General features: G+C 45.9%; 4 protein-coding genes across 4 annotated transcripts; 2 read left to right on the forward strand and 2 right to left on the reverse strand.

Annotated features, from left to right (window-relative positions):
* Positions 1 to 2987: 2987 nt before the first annotated feature.
* Positions 2988 to 5258, forward strand: klhdc7a (kelch domain containing 7A; the record flags this gene model as incomplete). Its single annotated transcript, XM_079218708.1, has 1 exon — positions 2988 to 5258. The coding sequence occupies one exon, from the start codon at positions 2988 to 2990 to the stop codon at positions 5256 to 5258; it is 2271 nt and encodes a 756-aa protein (XP_079074834.1).
* A 1809-nt stretch (positions 5259 to 7067) lies between these two features.
* On the reverse strand, positions 7068 to 8760 carry cfap107 (cilia and flagella associated protein 107; the record flags this gene model as incomplete). The annotated part of the gene is made up of 4 exons (XM_079218261.1): positions 7068 to 7330; positions 7604 to 7724; positions 8088 to 8198; positions 8650 to 8760. 4 exons carry the CDS (start codon positions 8758 to 8760, stop codon positions 7068 to 7070), a joined length of 606 nt encoding a protein of 201 aa, XP_079074387.1.
* Positions 8761 to 9260: 500 nt separating this feature from the next.
* aadacl4 (arylacetamide deacetylase-like 4) lies at positions 9261 to 11558 on the reverse strand (the record flags this gene model as incomplete). The annotated part of the gene is made up of 4 exons (XM_079218628.1): positions 9261 to 10044; positions 10143 to 10206; positions 10713 to 10938; positions 11382 to 11558. The coding sequence occupies 4 exons, from the start codon at positions 11556 to 11558 to the stop codon at positions 9261 to 9263; spliced, it is 1251 nt and encodes a 416-aa protein (XP_079074754.1).
* Positions 11559 to 14400: 2842 nt separating this feature from the next.
* On the forward strand, positions 14401 to 21960 carry dhrs3b (dehydrogenase/reductase (SDR family) member 3b; the record flags this gene model as incomplete). Its single annotated transcript, XM_079218262.1, has 6 exons — positions 14401 to 14595; positions 19003 to 19146; positions 19444 to 19563; positions 19995 to 20233; positions 21643 to 21768; positions 21876 to 21960. 6 exons carry the CDS (start codon positions 14401 to 14403, stop codon positions 21958 to 21960), a joined length of 909 nt encoding a protein of 302 aa, XP_079074388.1.
* Positions 21961 to 24055: the final 2095 nt, after the last annotated feature.

A 24055-nucleotide genomic window follows, 5' to 3' on the forward strand; every position in this document is an offset into this window, starting at 1 on the left:
GGACAGAAACATTTAAAAGCTTTTCTGTTTCTCATTTGGGCTTTTTATATCTAGCAGGTCTCCAAGGACAGAGTAAAAAAAAAAAAGAAAAATTTAACATATGTCTGCTGTTTTGGGGTTGTGGTGCATGTGACGTTTGAAGATTATTTCTCCTTTTGGTGTGTTGCAATTGACAGCACTGCAACTCATTGTCACTGGCCTGTAATCCAGTTATTCACTTGTGACATACTATCTTAAGTGACCTACATTGTGTACAATGCGTAACTCTTACCCAGACATCTACAGTACTAGTAGGATCATTTTAGCCGCCATTCCAGGGAGGCGCTTACTCGAGGCCGCGTGTGTAAACAGGGTTGTTGCATTTGTTTCATTTCACCTGTATTAAAATGGAGAGATGATAAAACTTACCAGCCTTGACTTTACTTACCCCACTGTGTTCCACATGTTCAGTATAGATGTGCATCCTCCAGGCGTCTTTGATTCCTGTTGCAGGTATAATATACAGTATCTAATATTGCTCACGGCTGCATATCGAGATTATTGCAGGGATTGTTTACAATCTCATTTGATGATAATCTCAACATATGACGGAAATTTGAAGGGCAGTCTGCCTGGAGACAGACCGGCGAGCTCCAAAGATGACTTTGTTTCAGATATTTCTCATTGTTCTGACCCAACATGGCTTTTAAAGGAGATTCTGGCTCATTGCTGTTAACCCTTTCCAGCGTGTACTCTCTCACACGGTGAAGGTTGGTTTAATGCGGAATAATCCTGCATTTTTTGGACCTCCCAAGAATTGCATTTTAAGCCATTCTAAGGACACAACGTGTATTAAGGGATTAATCTTTAAACCAGGAGGGAGGTAAGAGGGGAGATTTCTAAAGCTTAGTGGAACAGAAAGGGTAGACTTTTCCGTTTGGGATATCGCCTCACCTTGGCAAAGTACAATCCATATTCCTGCATTCTGGAGATGAGAGCTGCATAGCTCAAACATTATTAAGAGTCAGTCATATGCGCTTTGAATTATTATAAGTCTTTTCCAGCAAGGGAAGCAAAAGGCGCAAATCCGTGTCCTACCTACAGGATAGCATTATAACTCAGCTGTCATTTTAATTTTGATTCAAGAGGCACTTCTGTGCTTTTTCTCCACTTTGTTTCACTTGTTTTGCATTCAAGAGAGAGAAATATTCTCCATCGCCATTTCTGAATGCATTAGAGTGTGTGCAAATTGTCTTCATCATGCCAAGAGAAAAAGGTCATCGTGTGTGTGTGTGTGTTACAAATGTCCGCAAGTTAATAATATGTAACATTCATTGTATCTTACAATAAAAATAAAAATGTTCAAAGCTTTCCGGGAACAGAAAGATCCAACTGGTAATACATTTGATCCTTTTAAATATCTGCCCTTCCATATTCTTCCACTTCATATTCGAGCCATGCATGTGAAGCCTTTAATGATTCCCTTTGGTAGTAATGGTCTTTAATTATAGGGAAGGCAATGTGAAAACAAGAGTTGTTCTGTTCCATCACAAGTCAATTCTACTTATGTTTATTTCTGAAAAGGTTGGATGAACCATACAGTTAAAGTTTTAGCAATTTCACTTTTATGAAATTGTTTTAATTCCATAGCAATTTAATGACTCAAGAAATGGGTCGCAAAATATTAAGCTTTATTTTTTTTTTTTTTTTGTTAAAAAAATAAGTTTCTTTTCTTGTTCAGTCACATGTTGCACGCCTGTCATGGATGGCACAAGCAGGAAGAGGTGAAAGCGCCACACAGCAATGCACATGACTGACACTCATGTTTATTTTATGTTTTTCACAGCAGTGTTCGGTATAGTTCACCTGAGCCGGGCGCAATGGCGAGTATATAAGAAGCCGGCTCTTTGGCCCATCTGTGAATTATTCAGGACTCAACCATGCCTACGGAATCCGGTTCCCTTCATGCCGTCTGCAGGCCCGGCTATCGGATGTCCAAACAATGCCCGCGTCAGCGCAGACACCTGACACGCCCTCTGAGTGCTGTTAAAATAAACACTATTCTGCTGTTGACCGCAGACTCGCTCAAGTGTGTTATCAGCAACAAATGACAGGCTGACAGACGCGGTGAGACGCGGCTCCCATGTGACAGAGATGTATGTTTGCATCTCAGTATAGCATGTGGAAATGAATGGTGCTGTCAGGTTCTTCTGTAGACACTCTTTCAATCTGGCGCAGACGGTTATCTGTGTTATTTACGGTCCTATGTGTTTATAATACCAAGTGACTGCCATTTTGTTGTTCGACAGCGAGCTTCAGCTTATCTTCAGAGAGATTCATTCAAGCATCTGCGCTGGCGCAGAAAAGGACCTTTGATCTGTGGCATGGCTGTGCAAACAGATGTATCCTGGTTATTAAGTATTTGATAAATGTCACCTATCATAACTCCCCACCCCTTATTCAAACAATGTCTTCCTCATGTAGTTCATATCCGTGTGTTGCAGCCAGTTAAGGATATCATATCTGTCGTAATGATTTTACAGGCTTTCCAAAATTCATGTCATAAAGTATGACCTGAGCCACTCCTGTTTGCTTAAAAAACAAAGCAAAAGATGCGGTGACAACAACATGGCTATAACCACGACAAATGTGCGCGTATTCAGAGTTCTTAGATGATGTTTGGATAGTTATGGGAAAAGCGTGGGTGAGTTAGCAAACAGCATAACCAAATATTACTCCATGGGGTATTTACATAATGTTGTGTCTGGTTATTGAATTGGCATCTGACTTGCCACAAGTGCCCCGCCTCTGCAAAGCCAGGGATGCAAATAGTACCTCTCCAGGTATCCTTTTACACTTGATCCTTTGGCAAAGAGGCGCAGTCATCAGATCACAGCAGCTCCTTTACAAAGAAAACCAGACAGCATGCCCCTGTCAACTGAGACGCATTGACAATAACATTCAATAGGATCAGTCAACCAATCGTCACCGTCGTCATTGCTGCAGCTATGCCAATTGCAGAGCTTTTGGGAGTCCAATTCGACATGCAGCTGCTGTTGAAACTGAGTCTCTCTGTGGCTGCGGTGCTGCTGGTTTCATGGGCATACAGGTTCTACAGCTCCAGGGAGGAGCAGAAAATTCAGCTCTGCGTCGAAGACAACAAAGAGCCAGAAAATGCAACCTGCCAAAACTGCAAGACGACGCTACGAAGCTCACACAAATATGACGCCGATGATGGGGACAAGCGACCTGGACCCTCAGAGACAGATCCAGCAATTGGTGACCGGACGTCTGTCGACACCAAAGAAACACCAGCGGAGGATCTTCCACGCCCAGCTGAAAAGAACACAGATGCATTAAGAATGTCGTATATAACCCGGGATATCAGCATGAAAGGAGAGAAACCCTCTTGTCAGAAGCAGGCACAGGTTCACAACAGTAATATTTCATTTGGATCGGCTTTGAACTTTCCTTATCCAACTGAGAGTGGGATGGCCAGTGCAACAGGGCGCCGCTCCCCATGCTTTTTTCAGAAGCTGGAGGGCAGTGTGGGTGTGGGCAGGGAGTTAAGGCAGGACTTGGAGCGCCAGGGGGCCTACTCCAGCTTCCTCTCCAAGGCAGAGATCAAAGTGGAGGATGCGAACGTTGTGCTGGAAGGAAAGGGAGACCAGTTTGTGCGTGGAAAGATATATGATTACTATGTTGAGTCTTCCTCTCACTCGGTTACAGACTCGAACACTGCTCTGGGTCAGTACGAGAGGAACTCTGAGTCGCAGTCCGTGGAGTCTGGAAGTCGTGGCAGCGGCCTCAAAGAATCCCCATCCTCTCTGAGCCCCATCATCATGCGTGATCTGGTTTTACCCCAAAGCAGTGTTGAGGATCCCTCTTTGCAGAGAAGCCTCAATCTGAGGCACCCTGGAAGGCCTGTACTCCTACGCAAGGAGAGCTATCTGTCTGCAGCAGAGCAGTCTGAGCTTTCCATCCCCTCTCTAAATACACAAGTCTCAACTCCAAAGACTCACTCTGTGGCCCCAACCAGCAATGAGTCCATCTCTCACTCGACAGACAGCAAAGGCTTTAACGTGAGAGAGGAGGAAGATGTAGAGACTGTAGAAGCATTTTTACCCCCTCCAGCAAAAACTCTCGACGGCACAGATTTGGACAGCTTCAATAGTAAACTCGATCTGGGTAACTGTTTGGAGACGCTGTGTCTGGCCAAGAAACATGGCCAGACCTCTGTGCAGGAAGCGGCCCTGGGAGTCATGTCGGACAACTACCTCCAGGTGCTCCGGGACCCCAACCTTTATGGGCGGCTAATGGCTGGTGAGCGGGAACAGATCCAGAAGCAGAGGATGAGAGGGAGGCGGTTTGTCATGGTGGCAGACATGGACCCTCAAGACTGGGCGAGGAACACAGGAGCGCAGACAGCAGAGACGGAGCATAGGAGGACGTCCAGTGCGGTGTACTGTTATGATGACTACAAAGACGCCTGGCATAGACTCTGTCCGATCCCACAGGAGGTCATCTCTAAAGCCTGTGCCATGTGCACAATGGATAACTACTTGTTCGTGGCAGTGGGCTGCCAAAGCACAGAGAGAGAAATGACACCCTCAAAGCGAGTGTTTTGCTACAATCCTTTGACATCCATTTGGAAGGAGATCAGTCCCATGAATGAAGCCAGGCCCCGCTGCAAACTCGCAGCACTGCAGGGCTACATCTACGCCATCGGAGGGGAGTGCCTCTCCTCAGTGGAACGCTACGACCCGCGATTGGACAGATGGACATTCGTGGCACCGCTGCCTAATGATACGTTCGCTGTGGCACATCACGTCACAGTAAGCAGCGGAGAGCTTTTTGTCTCCGGGGGCACGCTTAGATATATGCTGCTGCGCTACAGCCCCCAAACCAACAGCTGGAGGCCGAGTCTGTTGGTCGGCAGCAAAGACAGAACTGCAGATATGGTCGCCGTGGGGAGATTTCTGTATCGGTTCGACGTGAACCAGCTGCTGGGCGTCAGCGTGTACCGCTACCACACGGTGGCTCGGCTGTGGTACAAGTGCAGCTCCAAACGGCTCCACCACTGCCCCGCCTTCCAGTGTGTCATGTTGGACGGCACGATCTATTGTGTCAGCCGGCAGTTCACCCTGAGGTTCCAGGCTGATGAGATCTCCCCAGGTTTCAAAGATGAGAATATGAGTGTCCTCTCTGCAGCGAAGGGCAAACTTTTCCCTTTCGTCCTCTCACTCCCTGATAAGAAGCCTCGACAGACCAGTGTGTGAGGAGGGTTCAGCTTCCCATTAATGATAAGATTAGGCGGTGATGGAGTATCCCTACACGAGCATGCTTTACGTCAAGTTTCTTGTTGACTGAGTGGGTTTTGCTGTGTGCTCGACCCAGCCCCAAATGTTACTGCAAAATTGTAATCGCCGTGTTTTTATTTCCACAAGGCCACGGAGCTTCTATTTCCTCCTTAAATTCTTCGATTTTGGTGTTGCACAAAGAAATGTGTGTTGCTTTTGCCTCGACCCCTGGCAGGAGATGCAAAGTGTTAGACTCCTAATGGGAGCCAAAATACTGTTTGCTTAGATTTACAGATGAGCTGCCATGTAAGTTGTTTGCTTCTTTGATTTGCCACTCCCTCCTGCCATTAAGTTAGTTTTATATCATCCCAGATGCTTAACCTCTTTAGATAATTCATAAATAAGTCTTGGAGTAAATGAGCTCATTCAACTCTAACACATTACAGAGATTGAGCAAAATAGTGGTTATCTATCACTGTGTTCCACTTTGTAGGGCACACATATAACTTACACAGCGGCCTGGATACAATGCAATTATCTACAGTTGCTCTTTAAGTATGACAAGATGTAAATGGTTTTGTCATGCAATATGAATAGGCGGGCTCCTACAACATTTGTCACTACTTTTGAAATTCTTCCAAGGCGAATACTTGCTGTTATTTTTGGGGATTTTAGTGAGAAAGATTTGTTGTATTCTTTAGTCTTTGTTCAGTGATATATTTGTTTTGTTATCTGCTGTTTTATGAAAGTCAACGCAATAAATGGATGTCCTTCATTGCATATGAATTCATAATTAATGAACCGCATATTAAACCAAATGTATATTCCAGTATTTGTGTGACCTATAACCAACGGTAGAAAATCCATAACACAATAACACTTTTAGTTTATTTTGTGTTGAGCAATTACATTAGGAATGAAATATGCATCAAAATGATACTGGGTAATTATTTCTAAGTTCGTCACTCATCAAGTTTTTCACTGTAACGCTGAGGACTTTAATGACACTGACAGGTTGAAGGGAGTGACATGCTGCTATAGCGCCATCATGTGGCTCACACGGCAAACTCAACAGGGCTCTGGGTGAGACACGTTAAGCTCTCGACTTCCTGCAGCACCGAGGTGTCATGTGACGCGGAGGCATCAGCAGCCTGCGTGTCACATCAGTGGAGTGACTATAGCTAGCCAAACACTGGGTGAGACAGAGGCCTTCAGCTGCAGGGGAAGGCAGCAGGCGGGCGGGGGAGGCACAGATGGTTGACCATCAAACATGAGCATCTTTGATTTCCCCTAATTAAACACTTTGATCCCCTGTAACAAAACACCAAATGGAACAGGAGATAAGACACTTCCCTTCAGATGTGGCCTGGGATGACTCACGGCCTCTGGTTTGCCTCCATATCCAGGTCAGTTGTGGCATCGACACTTGTTTGATTTATTTGTTTATTTCCCTCGGAGGGTAATGCAAACAGCTCATTCTGCGTTTCAGACGTCAAGTGTGCAGAGACGGGGACAATCTGCATGTAATTATCCTCTGGAAGGGCGGACGTAATTTATACCCCCCTTCCATTCTGTGTCTCGCAAACAGACGCACATGTGTATCCATACATGTAAACACTGCAACACACCACACAATCAATACACAGTAAATTCAGAGCAGTCTCTTTTTTTTAATTCCTTTTTGATTTCCCGCACGGTTTGCTCTGTTTATTTTTGAGCAGGGAAAAAAAATGACAGAGAAAATTACCAAGCAGCATGTGAGGCCATTCATGAGCCACCTTGTTGTCTCTAGGCCTGTTGCGAGTGTGGCAGTTGACTCAAACAATGATCTGGGACTTGTAGCAGCGGGCGGCTCCTCAGATCCAGGTCCTTGTTGTTGTGATTGGCCGCGTGAAGATGGCTGGAGAGCGCCCGTGGAGCCCTGGCGAAGCGGCTCTGGCAGAGCGGGTGCCTCTGGTACGCCGACCTGTACGCAGTCAGCGGCGGCAGGAGCGGCTGCTGCTCCTCCAAACGCTTCGTGGACTGCGGCGGGCCAGAGCTGGTTGCAAGAGCTGTTACGGCACACAGAAGAGAAAGTTAACGGCCGTGTTACTGCAACCATTAATTACACTGGTGACTGATTTGGAACAATAAAGCGCGTTTGGGGCCACCCCACATTTAATTATTCATGAGAACAACTGCTGATGTGTTGTGTACCATGCAGAATGAAGTACGCTGAAGTCTGTGTGCTCTATGCTGGGTGCTGCCGCGATGCTTTGATAAGTAATTCGCCATGTATGATAATAACATATGAAAATTACCAGAAATTGGACGTTTGGACCAACCGAGCTGCCATGTTGAGCTGCTTGGATGCCAGGGCCGGGCGTAGCTCTCCTCATAGTGCGTGACCAAGTAACGAGAGGATGGTGGAACATTGTGGGCAAAGAGCAGCTTGGATGGGAGCCCCTGGAAGGCAATGCACAGTCGTCTCAACATAGCCTGCATGCATTGGCCTTCACTGGATTAAGATATAAAGGGCATGACCTGCTCTTTTACGTTAATCTTCAAGGGGCTCAACATGTGACAGCGGCAAATTGCTCTAACTAGCCTTTAAGTGGCTGGAAGGACTGATGATTTTACACATTTTGCACGACTGCTGAGTTCGACCAGAAACCTGCTTTCATAAAGAGTTTTATCACAAGCCTTTATCTCGGCCGTCAATATTATGCAGAAGTGGTCCGCGATCTGGAGAAGAAAGCCCTGACTCGCAGGGTCGTGACAGGCATTCGATTGGTGTTAATGCCGCGAACGAGCAGTTTAAAGGCTGACCTCAGCTCTCAGCAGGGCAGATCTTCTCTCAGAGACGTCTGGCTGGAAGTCCCAGTAGGGCCGGCGGTCCACGCCACTGGTGCCGCTGGCGGTCCGCGGCTCCCGAGTGAACTACGTTGGACGTAATAAATAACACGTCACAAAGAGGAGTGAGGAAGGTGAGTGGGGGGTATACGGGGAATTGAGCAATGATCCCAGTGCAAAGCCCACACTTCACAATCGATCGGCACCGCTGTACAGTGTTTCTAAAGTCATTTCTCCTCTCGGATCCCGAACCAGCCGCCCGTGGCCGGACCTCACGTCGATGCAATTAGTCTCCGGCTCGAGCCTCTCCCAGCAGGAAGCTGTGCTGAGGTAGCTGAACTGAGGCGCTGCCTAATCACGTTGCTATAGATTTGACTACCAACCGAGGTGCTACAAAACCCTTGGCGGGCTGCCACTAAAAAAAGAAAGGCTTGGATAGTCTGTGTTCTCACATTCAATTGAAGATGTATGCTTAAATCACAACATCTTATTTTGACACTCGCATTAAAGCGAAACAGGCAATAAGAAAAATGCCTACCTGAAGTCTTTCTTCGGCCCAGTTTCCTGACAGCACTTTGTTTGAATACTTCTGCTCTGTCCTCCAGCCGGGTTGGGCCCATTTATCCTTCACCTTCCCTGTGTGGTTCATGCTTTGCTTTGCCTACTGCACCGTACCGGGGGGAAATATGAAGTATTAAAACATGGTTAGCTAGTTAAACAGACAGCATGTGTAACTAGGTTGCTTTCACTGGGTCCCATCATGGCGAAGGCGTTGGAGGGGAAATATAAGAGCTCTGTTGCTATGGATACAGCAAACACTGCAAGGGAAGGGCAGCAGAGTATCCTGCAAGAAAATGGGAGCTGTCTTACATCTGTGCTAGAAAGAGATACGGTCTTTAAGACTGGGGCATGACATTTACCTTTTAGCAGTATACTCTACATTGTTAAAATGTTTTCCAGACTCTTGTGTCCGCAGGCTACTTTTTATTTTTGTTTTATTGATTTGCGTGTGTGTGTGTGGGGGAGGAGACGAGGCACTATATACTTTTAATGATGGATGAAACGCTCTCACTTGAGGCACATTTCCTTTATTAAAATGTAAAAACAAAATGTAAAAGCAGAACAAAGTACGTGGCACGATCGCGATCTTCACAGAGTGTTCATGTAGTCGACGACACTCTCCACAACCTGCGCCGCCGAGCTGATGGTGAGCCAGCCCTGGTTGAAAAAGTTAATCATGCCGTGAGAACCGTCCGACACGTGGCGCCAGGTGACATCCTTTCCCAGCTCCAGCAGCCGCTTCCTGTAAAGAATCCCGTCGTCCCTCAGGACGTCGTACTCGCAGGTGAGGATGAAGCTGGGAGGCGTTTTCCGAAGGACGGCATCCTCCGCCAGTAAAGGTGAGACCTCGTGTTCCAACCCGGCTTTGATAGCGTGATACACCTCCGCATTATACTGTGCGGTCGGGTGCTCACTGTAAGCCCGCACAAGGAACTCTGGGGAAAGGTTGGAAGGGGAGAGCCACTCCTTATAGCGTGGCTTGAGCTCAGTGGGGACATGGATTCCCTCCAACAAGTCCTGGCACAAAGACGTGTCCCCACTGAGGTACTGCAGGAAGTAGAACGCCATACGGCCACGAAACAATATGGGCACGGCATGATTCTGCTGGTATGAGGGCAGGTTGAAATCCGCCATCTGCAGGGCTGGGTAGATGAGGACCTGAGCGCAGGGGAATGGCAGATGTCCGATCTCTGTCCTCGCCAGCCTTTGGCAGAGCGCGGCTGCCAGGTTGGCCCCGGTGCCGTCCCCTCCGACTGCCACTCTGTCAGAGTCCACGCTAAACTCTGCCTCGGCCACAGACAGGAAGTGACACAGCGCTGTCTCGCAGTCGTCCAGCTGAGCAGGGTACCTGTGCTCGGGGGCTAATCGGTACCTGCGAGGGAAGACGGAGGGGCAATATGTCAAAGTCTGGCTCTTTTGGCAGACAGAACAAGTTTGGGGATATGTGTGTGCATTCAAAAGTTGAAGTACCCAACAGAAAGCACAGTGGTGTCTGACTCCTTGGCGATGTGCCGGCAGACTTCATCAACAGAATCTGTGCAGGATGAGCAGAGCATCACAGTTAGCAGAAGATGTGTTGGGAGTTTTCATGAGAAGCAACCAAGCACGGCAGACACAACATGACAACCTCTGTTTCTCTCTCTCCACCTCCACTCATCTGCGTTTGAGTATTCAGAGAGCACATTACGACGTGGCTGATGGAAAATACAACACTTTTTGTAGTTTATTTAAAAAGGTGCAAAGTGTACGATTTTAGTTTTAGAATTATTATTAATTATTTTGTTTCTAACTGCATGTGAAGTGGTTGCAGTGTTGACGTCACGTCAAGACGTGCATGTAATGTGGTGCAGGACGGATTAGCATTAGCATGCTAACCAGCAGGTTTAACTACACACCGGCCTCAGCGAGTCAAACTTCTCAATCATATGAATACATGAATCTCTCTATATGATCAAATAATACTTATTGTAGTTTCAAATGCACTCAAAAGAGTATGTTTTATGTCATGTAATTTCATGATGGGATCTTTGTACAGCCTACCTATATGGCCCAACACCCATCCTCCTCCATGGAAATACACTAGCCCTCTTCTCAGGCCCTCACGCACAGTGGTGGGTTCATAAAGTCGCACTGGGACATCAGAGAACTTCAAGTTCTTCACTCGCAGGCCGGCTGGAACTGGATTTAAGCGAGTCAGAAAGCAGGCCACAAACCACCGGATGAAGCTGACCTGATGACAGATATTCAGGCGATGAAGGATCCGGCCCTTTGAGGAGAGAAACCGCAGACTTACCACAAGTGGGAGACAATGTTTCAAACAACAACAAAAAGTGTTCTTGATCGGTAAAGTCAAAGGGAAAGTTATTCTGTCTGCGAGACCATATTTACTATGACAACATCAAAGAAGGGAAACACATGACCTTGCCTCTTTTACACCTTTGTACAGCTTGATTTCTTATCTCAAAATGTCTCTGATCTACACTTTATCAGTTGCTGGAGGACAAAGAAAGGACAACCATCTTTGACACGGGCCTTAAAGAGTCTTTTTTTTTACTTCTTTTCTCTTGCACAAGCAGATGCATTACCCCGTTACAGTACACTAAGGAATGAGTGAATTTAATAATAATAAAAAGTTAATTAGAACACACAGAGAACATGAAGGGGGCATAAAATAATAAGCACAAACATAGGTGCTTGCGAGATACTCACCGCAATTGCGATGCCAACAAACAAGCCATGAACCATGTGCAGCTTCCCACTATTTGCAACCCCACGAGGAATCTCTGAATTTGTCAACTCCGAGTACACAACTCCAATTACGAGAAGGAGGAAGGCTGCAACGAGAGCGGCGAAGCCAATTATTAAAATTGCCGTGCCGATGTCCATGGTGTTGCTGCTCTGCTCCGCTGAAGGTAAGTCATTAGGAGTAAATGTGTTATCTACCTGCGTTCAGCCTTCTTTCCACTCCTCCCACATCCGCGTGCAGCGCATTTTGACCTTGGTTTCACTTAATGACGTTTGGCTGGCTGTTACCCAGGGAAAAATAATTATATTCTTCATATTTTTATGGCTGTGTAGTCAAAGTAATTACATGTTGCCCAAAGAAACTGGGTTGCCTCAATATGGAATATTTCACATAGCATTTTAAAGCACTTTTGTAATTGCTCAAATTTCCATAGGACCTGTTAAATTGCCTTTCAATCCATTCAAGGGTTTTTTTCAGATATCTGAGGGTCTGAGCTTTTTTTTCTTTCTGCCCCTGGTGTTGAGGAGCTCAGCTGCTTACAGCTGCACTTGGCAAAGAGTGGCATTTTCATTGTCTGACATCGAAGGTAAGAAGATTTTCAAAGATGCTCTCAGTGAGGGCTGAATGAGAGAACACCCTTATCTGAACTTTCCCATCTGATCTGTAGATGGCAGTGACAGCATGAGTATAAATAATCAGTCCCTTCTGAAATATACACTATTTACATTTCTTTTTTTGCATTCTGCAAGCAGCCTAAATGCATTTGACACCCACTGTGATGCATATCTTTAGATTTGTATTCCTGTTTTTGCAAATCCACACACTTACATTCAATTCCAGCTGAAAATACTTTTATGCCTCAGAGCTTCCACTGCAACTTGACTTTGGATTCACGTTTTTGGTAAATCTGCAGAAAAATTTCCGAAAGGAAGACGGCATCTGGAGTGGTGTTGTCTTGGAGTGTTTTTAGCAGCCCCCGAGAGCCTCCCTGCCTTCCCGAAGTAGCTGAGCCCAGCACAAAGCAACCATTGTGAGGCCGCTCTTAAAACCCATCCCGGTTGCTGAAAAAAGCCCTGCATTCAGCGATACCCAGTAAAAAAAATCACAGTGCCAGGGCCAAAAATCACAGACTGGAATCTTGTCTGGGGCTTGTGAATTCATATGATTAGTTTAGGAGGTATTCATGCAGTTTTCCGTCTGTCTGTCACCCCGCCAAAGCTTCTGAGACTCGGCTGACCTATTTTTTTTACCAAATTGTCACACACAGAAAAATATAGTCAAAAAATACCAACCACAACAAATTGGGTTCACCGATGTGGCTTTGCACAAAAGGAGGCCGCTACAAATGTCGGGACTCAGTGAATCTTGTGCACCGTCCAATTAAAAATAAACGCGTTGCCTCAGTCTGAGATAAACCCTGCCATGCTGAATGGAAAGCATGGCATATGCGGAAATGATGTAATTCATAATGTGAGCGCTTGATTCAGTGAATCCCCTCGACTTCACGTCCACATGTTTTATGAGGCTGCAAATTAGTTTGTCAGCATCAGAATTACACTTGTTCCGGAAACGCCTCGGATACGGCCTCAAATATGCTGCGTCAGGTATAAGTCGACACACTGAGCGAGTGACATGTGCCGTTGTTGTTCCTGTTCAGCGTAAATGAGCTGATAAATGAGCCCGAGCCAGATCATACAACACTGATAGCAATCATCTCACACCCAGAGGCTGGAAATATTTTGATTCAGTTTTTATCTCATTGTTATCAGTTCGGCACTCAGCATTGGCAAATATGTGATAGTCTGAGTATCGAAACGTCTATGGGGAAGGAAGGAATGGTATTGGAACCTCTCTGATCAGAATATTAAGGCCGAGAGCAGAGATCAGTGACTGGCTCAAGGGCACATCAACATATGCTATAGGCCAATAAGTGTCATTATGGGATTTGAGCCCAGATTGCCCAAATGTAAAGGTTAAAATCAAATATGTTATTCTATCTATATATCTATCTATCTTATTTGTAAGTGTGTGTGTGTTTGTTTAGTGCTTAGCTGATTAACTGTTTGTTTGCTGATGTGTATCACTTAATTAATAGCCTTTCAATATGAAGCCCTTGACCAAATACTTCTCACATCTGGAACTCTTGCATAATAATGGCTTGGTTGTTGGTCTTGCTGCTGTTGACTTCTAACTGCCAGTGCAGCCTGTGATTGAAAGCATCATTGTTATTCGGCACGTCACGCGACGAGGTTAAGTTAATAAAGTTGAAAACTCTCCCAAACAAGATTGCTCGGGACACCCACCTGGGACGCAGCGGTAAGGGGGGGAGGGGGGGGAGAGAGAGGGGGGGGGGGGGGGGGCAGATTGAGCACCAACTCTGTAGGGCACGTGGAGGTGGTGGGGAAGAAGCAAGAACACAACCCACACAAAAAAAAAAAAATCATCCCCACTTAACATGTCAATCAAGATGAATGCCCATATAAGCCTCCCCTTTAGGTTCAGCCAGTGTCCTTTCAGTAAGTAGTGGCAGTACTAGAGCCAGGGCAGAGGCTGTCATACATACATACATATATGTATATACATATATATCTAGAGGGGCAGAACAGGACGGGACTGGAACGCACCACCACAGCCCAGCGGGTCCAGTAGCGCGCACGGCGGCGCGTCGCTTGGACGTGCGCTGCTGCGCCTCTACCAGTGGCTGACAGGCGCAATGACTGATCGCTCACTCATATCGAGAGCGTGATGCGCGTCGACTGTCATGTCAGAGCTCCTCGAAGTCACACACTTGTGCTTTTTCTAAGTGCTTCTCCCTGCCCCGAGGATTACTCATGCAACAAGCGGCTGAGGCTGCGGACGAGATCGGGTTTGCATGCGGATAAACTTGCAGGAGTCGCCGTCGGTGAGGGTATCGGTTCGTGCACACGCAGCGTAAACATCACAGCCCCCGCTGATCGGCTGCGAGCACTACTTTTCTCCGACATGGATTTGAAGAGCGCGTGTCGTATGTGCCTCTTCCCGGTGCAAATGCTCTACTACGTGGTCCGGGCCAGCTTGTGCTCGCTGTTGCCCGGCAGGAGGAAGGACCTGACCCGGGAGGTGGTGTTGATCACCGGCGGGGGACGAGGCATCGGGCGTCACCTGGCGAAAGAGTTTGCCAAGCAAGGGGCCAGAAAGGTAACTTCATCGCGCTGTGAGAGGCAACTTGTTGCACCCCACATTGCTCCTTTCACTACGAAAATGCACGAGTTGAACTATTTAAAAATTATTATTTTTTTGCACGCACGTTTTGTTTTGGTAAGGCACACTTCTGCTGGACCTTCATTTTCTGTCAAAATCCCGCAGCCTGAACGCCCCCTCCTCCTCCTCCTCTCCTCTCCTCCTGTCCCACGTGCATTGTTGTTCCACTGTCCCGTGGACGCGGGGATCATAACCTCTAAGTAGCCCAGTTGGTCCCGGTGGGACCGGGAGACACATGCCCTCAATTTTGGTTATAGTATTGCGCAAGAGCTTGGGTCAACCAGAGGGCAGGTCCGGGCAGTTTATGGCAGAGTGACGTGATCAAGTGCAGTGGTGGGCTGACATTCATCCCACTAAAGGTCTGTGTGACTCTGGGGTGACTGACATGTCTAGAAGTGTATTATCCAAAGATGTAGGCTGCGTTAAATTCTTTGACTTGACTTTTGAGTGTGTGTGTGTGTGTGTGTGTGTGTGTGTGTGTGTGTGTGTGTGTGTGTGTGTGAGTGTACTTGCACAAAGTCTTGCTGAAACGGCTTCAAAGTCTTACACGCAATAACAGCCCTGCTTTGACCCTGTTACAGCTTCTTGCCTCTTTTTTTTTGGTCGTAAAATTTGGCAACATATCACAACACCAAAAAAGGCTTCTAATAAATGCCAGATTAAGTTTTGTTTTCAAGCATAGCGTGAGGATACGATTTGCCTTTTTTTGTGAAGTGCATTGCAAAACTAAATGAGTGAAGACAACCTGACAAAAAGGGTTAGAGAGGAATAGATTACGTTATCTTGGATCAGTCTAAAAGGTCTTGTGCAGTAACTGAAATGCCCTGTCATCAAATAACAGTGGTAAGTGGTCAGACATATGATGAACATAACTGAGACTGAAGTTATGATTCATCATTTCTTCCCCCCAGCTGGATGTGAAGGTGAATTGAGAGTGCTCTTACCCGTGTTTCCATTACTCCTTAAGTAGAATAGAATCAACAGTTTCATGGTTGTAAAGGTAAACATGTGACCCAATGTTTTTCCTGCTCTCGTGTATGACAAAACTTGTGTGTGACATAACTTGACAGGAAGTAAACATGGATTCAAACTGTTGCCTAACGATGAAATTCTGGTACGGGGCGGTCTATGGATTTCAAAGTTAAGGGTACCCAAAAGATTGGGTACCCTTCACGTGTGGACCGATACCCACTGTCCACATTGAATTTTGGAAAAGAGTTTCCACAGTGAGCTACAGCTCATAATCTCTCTCCCAGGTACGCTTTTTGGCACCGATCGATTCCATGTGAATCGGCATTCAATTGTACGGACGAAATCCGGTTAGTATCCTTAAAAGTACGGAGTTCGATTCTCGACCGCGTCCAACCACGTTATCAGATTACACTGCTGAGTTACACTGATTCATTGGAGGCCGTGTTTGCAAACCTCCACGTTTCTGATCAATATTCTCACTGGAATTCAGTTTGAACGTAATTTAATCGGCCCTGCCAATTGGAGAGAATCCCCCCCACTTGTCAAAGCCTTGCACCCTCCCATCTCCTCCCCATCCCTCACCCCCTTAACAAGGAGCCGTCCCTTGGGCCCGAAACGCTCCAGTGGTTACGTAGACAGTTCCCCATCACTGCGGGTCAGCCTCTGTTCCCATCGTCCTTTCCAGTCATTTCCAGTCTACCAATCCAGTGGGCGAGCATTACACAGCTGAGTGCCTGACGAGCCGCTGGTGTCCCTTTCGCGGTAATGTGGTAATACAGAGTGGCTCTATTTCTGATCAACTCCAGATAGCGAGAGTCATTACACATTGGAGAACGTGGCGGTAATTTCCCCGGTATAGAAAGCATTGACCCGCCCCGGCTGAAAGCTGCGGGTAGTAATTATCCGTGCATGTGTGACACAAGCTTCACACCTCCGACGTTCTCTTAAGGCGCAATTTAAGCAGCTTGAAAACATTGCTAAAAGCTCAATGAAACACTAACTGCCTCTCTTCGTCTTTCAATGCCGTCTCCTTGGGGGACGAGCAAGGAGAAACCGGTGGGTTTTAAAAGCTTTACTTTGCAGCTGCACAACAAAGGATGTCACCATGCTTTTCAGCACCCCATTGTTGGGTATTATCTAGGTGTGAAGGCATTGAAAACAACACCTGTGGTAATGTGTATGACAATTACTCCCGTGCCTAAAGAGATGCTAAAAGGAAATAAGAGGGTAATTATGAATAGGGCTAACCTCTGCGAACTCGCGCTCACCCCAGTTTGAGCCCCTTTGTGATTGGTGTTTTCACGGTGCGAGGAAGACCAACTACAGCGTTGAGGAAACATTCTGGCGAGATGGAGAGCCGGGGACTCGGGAGGGGAGCCAGGTCGTCCTTTGTGCTGCTAGCGGGGAAGCGTTGCAGAACGCAGCTCTGAAACAATAAACCAGACCAAAGCATTTTCAAGCACGCCATCCAAGTTCAGAGCGCCACAAGAGGCCTTTCAGAACAATGCCAGTAAATAGTTGACGTCTTAAGCAGCGTATTTCTTCAAAGCTCCATTTCTAAGTCTTTTTTTAAGTACCAAGACAACAACTGCAGATAAGAAAGGTTTTCATTTGTATTTCTTTTTTCAGAAAAAAACATTGATTTTTATGTGGTCGCAAACGCCACATGAAGAGATCACTGCGAGTAGAATGAACCGAACCGTGGCACTGGCGACAGGTTTGTGTGTTGAGGGGATGGGGGGGGGGGGGGGGGGGTTGTTGTGCTGGAGGCGGGAAGCACACCGCTCCCAGCTGGGTATTGCCCCGCAACTGACCTTGCTGTCTCCGCAGTAATTAGACAACGGCAGGCGACTGCCTCCTGAACTCCTGCTGCCCCCTCTGTGGGCTGCCTCTCCGCTGGCCCATACAATGGGTGTGAAAAGGAGGGTTCATACCCACCCATACATTCAGACCCGAGAGATAGAGTATCACTGTAATCCAGCTGGAGCTACTGGGGACACGGAGAGGTGCACCACGGCCAGCAGTGAGTGGCATCTGCACTCTTTTTCTCTCTCTCTCTCAAGGTCTTATTTCAAGCTTATTAATGTGTCGATTAGAGCACTTTTACTTGCAGCGCGTGTTGACGTTAAGTCCTGTTCAGGCATTCCCAGTCAGAACTATCACTCGTTCATCACTGAGAGTGAAGGGGGGGCTTCTGCAAGGTCAATACAAAAAAACAACTTGTTTTCTTACCGTTTCTATCTAAATCACAATTTGGCCAACGCTTGTTTGTTCTGAGGGCCATGTGTGTTGTGACGGGTGATAAACCTAATTAATTAAATAACATTTTAAACAGGAGAGCACAGTTTGAGTGCTGGCTTTTAATGAGAGCCGTCAGCTTTGTTTGTAAGGCTCAAATCCCATTAAAAGCTTTCAGTTATTTATCAAGACCTGTCTGCCTTCACTGATTACTCAAATGGGCTTGCAAATGAAGCAAACAGAAGAGAAAAAAAGCAATCAAAAGTAACTCAAACAAGGGCGCTCGCAGAGGGAGCCAAACCCGCATTGCTTCGGATCTGATAAAGGAATAAAGAACACATTTCAGTGTGTGATCTTTGATTTCCCCGAGAACTTTACAGTATCCGCATTTTAAGAAACGTCAACAGGAATTTGGTGAATTATTTAAGGGGAGTTGATGTTCAAATTAACATAATGTCAGAGCGAGGGGAAAAAAAAAGTCCTGCAAAATCATTTATAATGAACCCTTGCAAATTGCACATTCTCTTCTCTATGTGTGTGTGTGCAGTCGTTCACATACACAAGATCACTTTCCACAAGACTTTTTGCTCAAATATTAACCTTGGTCACGGGCGACCAGCCAAATCCCACACTGGCGTCCTCAGCACTTCACACACGCATTGTTTTCAGGCTCCCTGACCAGAAATGACGGGGCTCATCTGCCCAACAGGCCGTGTAATCTCTTTGAGAATTTGTGTTTGAGAGATGAGGAGGGCTCACCCCCTGATTTCATTACCTTTCCCTGACCCCGAAGACTGACAGATCTAATTGCCCAATCACTAGTCCCCCACCTCCGTCCAACCCCGTGTTCCCTGCTCAAATGTCCGGCTTTCATTTAGTACCTGGGTGGATGAAGAGACAATTTATTCCCACAGTTACCCCCGGGCTTTTAATCTTGCTGCGGAAACTATTTGTCAGAGTGAAAATGACCTTTCTGTTCTCTAAATGAAAAGGAGCATTGCTGCTCAAAGATCCGCCACAGTTCCACTAGGTCCCCATGCCCAAAAGAATTGTGCAAAACGTACGTAATGTCTTGTTGATCAGTGGCTGTAGAAACATCCCTTAACCTTCAACCATTCTATTTTCTTTTGCTAGGTGATCCTATGGGGCCGAACAGAAAAGTGCCTCAAAGAAACAGCAGAAGAGATATCCCTCTCAGGAACAGAGTGCCACTACTTCCTGTGTGATGTGGCCAATCGGGAGGAAGTATACAAGCAAGCCAAGGTGGTCAGAGAAAAGGTACGCCCGCTTAGTATTTATGAAGATATTTCTACTTGAAATGTCGTTTGCACGCGGTGAAACACATCATGGAATATTTTTCTCTGCCTCCTCTGTATGTGTATTGGCTCTGAGCGGCTCGGTCTCCCATCTGGTGTATAGATTACACTTCAACTGTAATATCTGAATAAGAGTGGGGGATATTTCTGACAGCTCTGGCGCAGCACAACTCATCTCCTGAAGGCAGACCGAAAATATATGACTATATAAGACCCGCGACGGTGCTCTTTTAATCCCGTTGTGCTCTTTCAATCGAAGGTGGGAGATGTCACCATGTTGGTGAACAACGCCGCCGTAGTGCACGGCAAAAGTCTGATGGACAGCGACGACGACGCCCTTCTGAAATCCCAACACATCAACACCATGGGACAGTTCTGGGTAAGGCTTGCGGAGGCCGTTTGCACGCAGAAGTAAGGGGGATTCCTCAGAGCACATTTCCCTTGTAATTTGTTCGATTATAACACGGCATTATATACAGAAGGTATCCCCAGACTTGTCAATCACGACCGCTATTATGGCGGGTTAAGTGGGGTATTTCCAAATTGCCTCTCAGCCCCTGAAACATCAGACGGATTTTGAAACTCGTGGAATTTTTATTTTCAATGGAGATCAAAAGACGATGTCGTATGCAGACAGAAATGCAATTATCAACTAAATGGAAATGGAAATTTAATCTGGTTACACTGTCGGCATGTTTCTCCTGCCTGCTCTTCTTTTTTACTCCACTGAATATATTTCACCTCCTATTACCACGCTTCCTTCCACCTTGTCTTCATTCTCCCTTTTTTTCTTTTCTTTCCCCATCACAGACTACAAAAGCCTTCCTGCCGCGGATGCTGGAGCTGCAGCACGGCCACGTCGTATGCATAAACTCCATCCTGTCCCAGTCTCCCATCCCTGGGGCCATAGACTACTGCACCTCCAAGGCCTCGTCGCTGGCCTTCATGGAGAGTCTGACGCTGGGGCTGCTGGACTGTCCCGGCGTTGGCTGCACCACCGTTCTTCCCTTCCACACCAATACAGAGATGTTCCAGGGCATGAGAGTCAGGTATTTAAAGAGGCTATGCGTAATTACCAGCAGCAGCAACAGCGGTATTGCTTTCACCTTGTGGTCCTGGAGACACCTACTGTAGCGGGAACTACAACAGAAGTGGTTTTGAGAGATTTGCCAGGTGTTTATGTTTGTGTCTTTCTGTGGACAGACACACATTTTGTCACCGTGGTCGCGTCGCAACGGGGCAAGAAGCAGTCGAGAAACTTGACAGGTGTTTAGTTGAGCTCAAAATGAAGGCTGAGTTTGAAGATGGTCGTGGTCCAAGCAAGGGCGCCAGAAGTTAGAAGTAGATTGCGGCGATAAGTAATCCAAATTGGAGGTGGTCTCTAGGTTTTCTTTATTTTTAGCCACACTAGCGGGGTTGGAATGCTAACTTCGATTTTTATTTCTGACCAATAGCCGACCTTCGTTAGACGATCACATGCAAGGTTGCTGTGTTTGAAGTGCACTACAAGCTGTGAAACTGCAATAAACCATTCACAAACAGGTTAAATCAATCTTTCATTGCCAGCTGCACTGTGAGCATGAAACAATTTCAATTTATTTCCTATAGCGTCAAGCAGGGCCACGGCTGCAGACGCAATCCAGGTGTGACCCCGATCCGTTAAAAACCTTCGAGGCGAGTGGGCACAAAGACTTGGAAGAAGCAGCCAGGTCTCTAACGTGCATTAATAGGATGTGAAAGCTTACAGATGGAAAAATCAGGCGACTGAGTCGCCAGTTCACCTGTCGGGGAGAGTTAGCTGCCGCGATGTTGTGTGCGCGATCGGGGACACTTGCAGCCGGCTTCCCAGTAAGTCTCCCCTGTGTCGATTAATTTGTGAAGTTAGCAGCAACGTTTTAGCTGTGAAGGTAGCAGTGCAGCGGTTGTACCGTTTCTTTTGTCAGTGAATTTAGCGCCTGAAGCCACAAGCCAAGTTCTCGTGTCTTAGCCACAAGCTAACCCATGAAAAGGGATATCCCCGAGGTTAGCGACAACTTCGGCACAGTTCCACTTAAGGTGGGCTGACCTTTTTGAGGTGGACCAGCTATTCTCACTTTAGTGACTAGCCGCTCCTTTGCGTTATTTTTGTTTTTACTGTCTCTAAATGACAACATTAGTCGGTCAAAGCTTGTATTGCCAGTTAACGGTGAAACCGCTAATTACTAGCGTCCCTTGCAGTCATGGTTCCCATGGTTCTGTGTTGAGGCCTTGGATGATTTTAAGTTTCAAGAAGTGAATGAATGTTCTTGTACTGGTGTACGATTACCCCAACATTGTTTTGTTAATTGGAAATCTAAAAAATATTGAATGTACAACGCTAATGCTTTGTTGCCATCAATTATTTTAGCATGAATGCTTTCTTGATTTTATCAGAAAGACCATCACTTTGTCTCAAGACTACTTTTCTTTTCTTTTAAAGGTTCCCGCAGCTCTTTCCACCTCTCAAACCTGAGATAGTGGCCCAGAGCACCGTGGATGCAGTCAGAGCTGACAAGGCTTTCCTCTACCTGCCCTGGACTATGCATGCCCTTGTCATTTTAAAAAGGTAAAACAAGTTCTCATGTAACACTTTGTTTTGTCTTGTTTTTATCCCCATACTCGTCTCATGTCTGACACTCCACCCCTGGTCTTTTTTTTTGCACTTTCTTTTAGCTTCATGCCACAAGTTGCACTTGAAGAAATCCACAGGTTTTCTGGGAGTTACACCTGCATGAACACGTTCAAAGGGAGGAGATGAACCTGGATTGCACTCAATGTGAGAGAGAGACCGAAACAGCTCTGGGTTGTTATGAAGGGAATATGGACCTTAAGACATCTGGAAGTGGAGGAGGCCCTGTGATGGTGGAAAGACAAATACTTAGGGGACATGCAAGGCGGTTGCTCCTGCAGGTAGAATTAATTGATAAACTGCAGGATACAATCTGGTCGTGCATGTGTGTGTGCGTGTGTGTGCGTGCGTATGTGTGTGTGTGTGTGTGTGTGTGTGTGTGTGTGTGTGTGTCTGTATAGTATGAAGGACTGAATGCCATTCTTACTTTCTTTGAACAGAAGCCATGAATAGGTCTGTACCTGTAGTTATTCTGGGAGTTTTTCTGTGACACTTGTTTTAGCCTGTTTTTACACTACTTTTTGTATTCTCCTTTTTAATGTGTCTTTGAATCAAAACAAGATAATAAAATGGAGTTTTAGAAGACACACTGTGTTTCTTTGTGCATGACAAAAAAAAACAAGAAAAGAGCGAACACTTGGGAGGTACACGTTGTTTTGTGTCTGGGTTTTGACTCCCATGGCAGTCTGACAGCACCTTTGATGTATTCCAAGCATAAGATCAGTGACTGTGACAGACAATGTTGTCAAAACATAAAACATATGCTCCGAGGGGGGCATGTGTATTCTTGTCTTTTCTCCGCTGCCAGACAACGGTGAAGGGGGATGGTTCTCCATTATGAACATTATGAACTCAACAAGTTGATCAGGACGACCTCCTCACATGTGCACAGTGCTATAAACTACATTAATTACAACAACTATTGATGAGCCCTGAGATGACAGCAGTCATCAAGCTATTTCATTGTCTGTTATGAAGATGGCAATACATCAAATGTGGTTTAATTAGCTGGGCTCACTCTCATGCAATATTGTCTGCAACTGCTATACGCTTGTGAAAGTAGATCATATAAATGTGACTTGCATTAGCAAAAACCCATGAGGCTAATATTCCAGAATAAAAAGAGACAATATGGAGCCTCTTTCACTTCATTGCGTATGAATCTGAACATCTTCCAAGACTTTAGTTCAAAACAGAGGGAGGGAGCCATGTGATTTCACAACAGAGGAAATGTACTAAAGCCAGATTCTCACAATTATATTTTGATTGAGGATATTAGTTAAAAATTGGGAAGAGCTCAGTTTATAGCGGAATTACTAAAAGTTTCAGCAAAAAAGTTGTGGACAGCTCAGAACTGGATTTAAGCAAAGGTCAGCTCATCAGTTACCTCCAGTTTGGGGAACAGTAGCTAACGAGGACCATCAACCAAAGAGGAGAAACTGATTATGGGGAAATGAAAATAAATCCTATCTACATGCCATATTGGGACTACACAGATACAATGAACACAATTGGGGAACTCTGGGTAACTGACTTGACAACAACAGGGCGAGACTATCGACGGAAATGTTCAATATAATTCGATGACTAAAAAGGACAAAAATGCAGACAGTTTCCATGAACTAAGAAGATACAAACAATAGTTTGGGATTCCTTTGACTAGGATAAGACTAATTCTCCAGAATTTAGTCAAATACGAAGAGGATGACTAAACATGACACACAGGACTAAAGCTCAGACTAAATACAAACGGCTAACCAAACAAACCCTTTCCACTCTAGACATGTTGACTGAGATTGTATTTAGAGACATTAGAGACACCAACCTTTAAAAGGAATACCATTTTGATCACAACATCCAATAATGAGCCATGAGCATTTTAGCATGTAGTTAGCATCTAGCCCTAAAAACTAGCAAGTCAAATAGTGTGGTTTGTGCATGTTTGGCAGGGACTGTTTGAATTTAGATTCAAGTGTGTGCAATCCAGTCCAGAGACCTCCTGTGGAACCTCAGTTACTCAAGACCAATTAAGCAACTGTAAGATCAATGTGTTTGCCACCTAGTTTTCTCCAAATGTCTATAGTTAACTTACAAGACAAGACAATTCCTATAATACGCTCTTGTCCTTGCTGTTATGTGACAACTGTAATTCTCTCTCTGAGAGTCACTGACCAGTGCATGAATGTTGTATATAAAGGTTATATATTCTGACAAGCGAAGATGA

Source organism: Taurulus bubalis (genome assembly GCF_910589615.1).
Source record: "Taurulus bubalis genome assembly, chromosome: 5".
NCBI lineage: Eukaryota > Metazoa > Chordata > Actinopteri > Perciformes > Cottidae > Taurulus > Taurulus bubalis.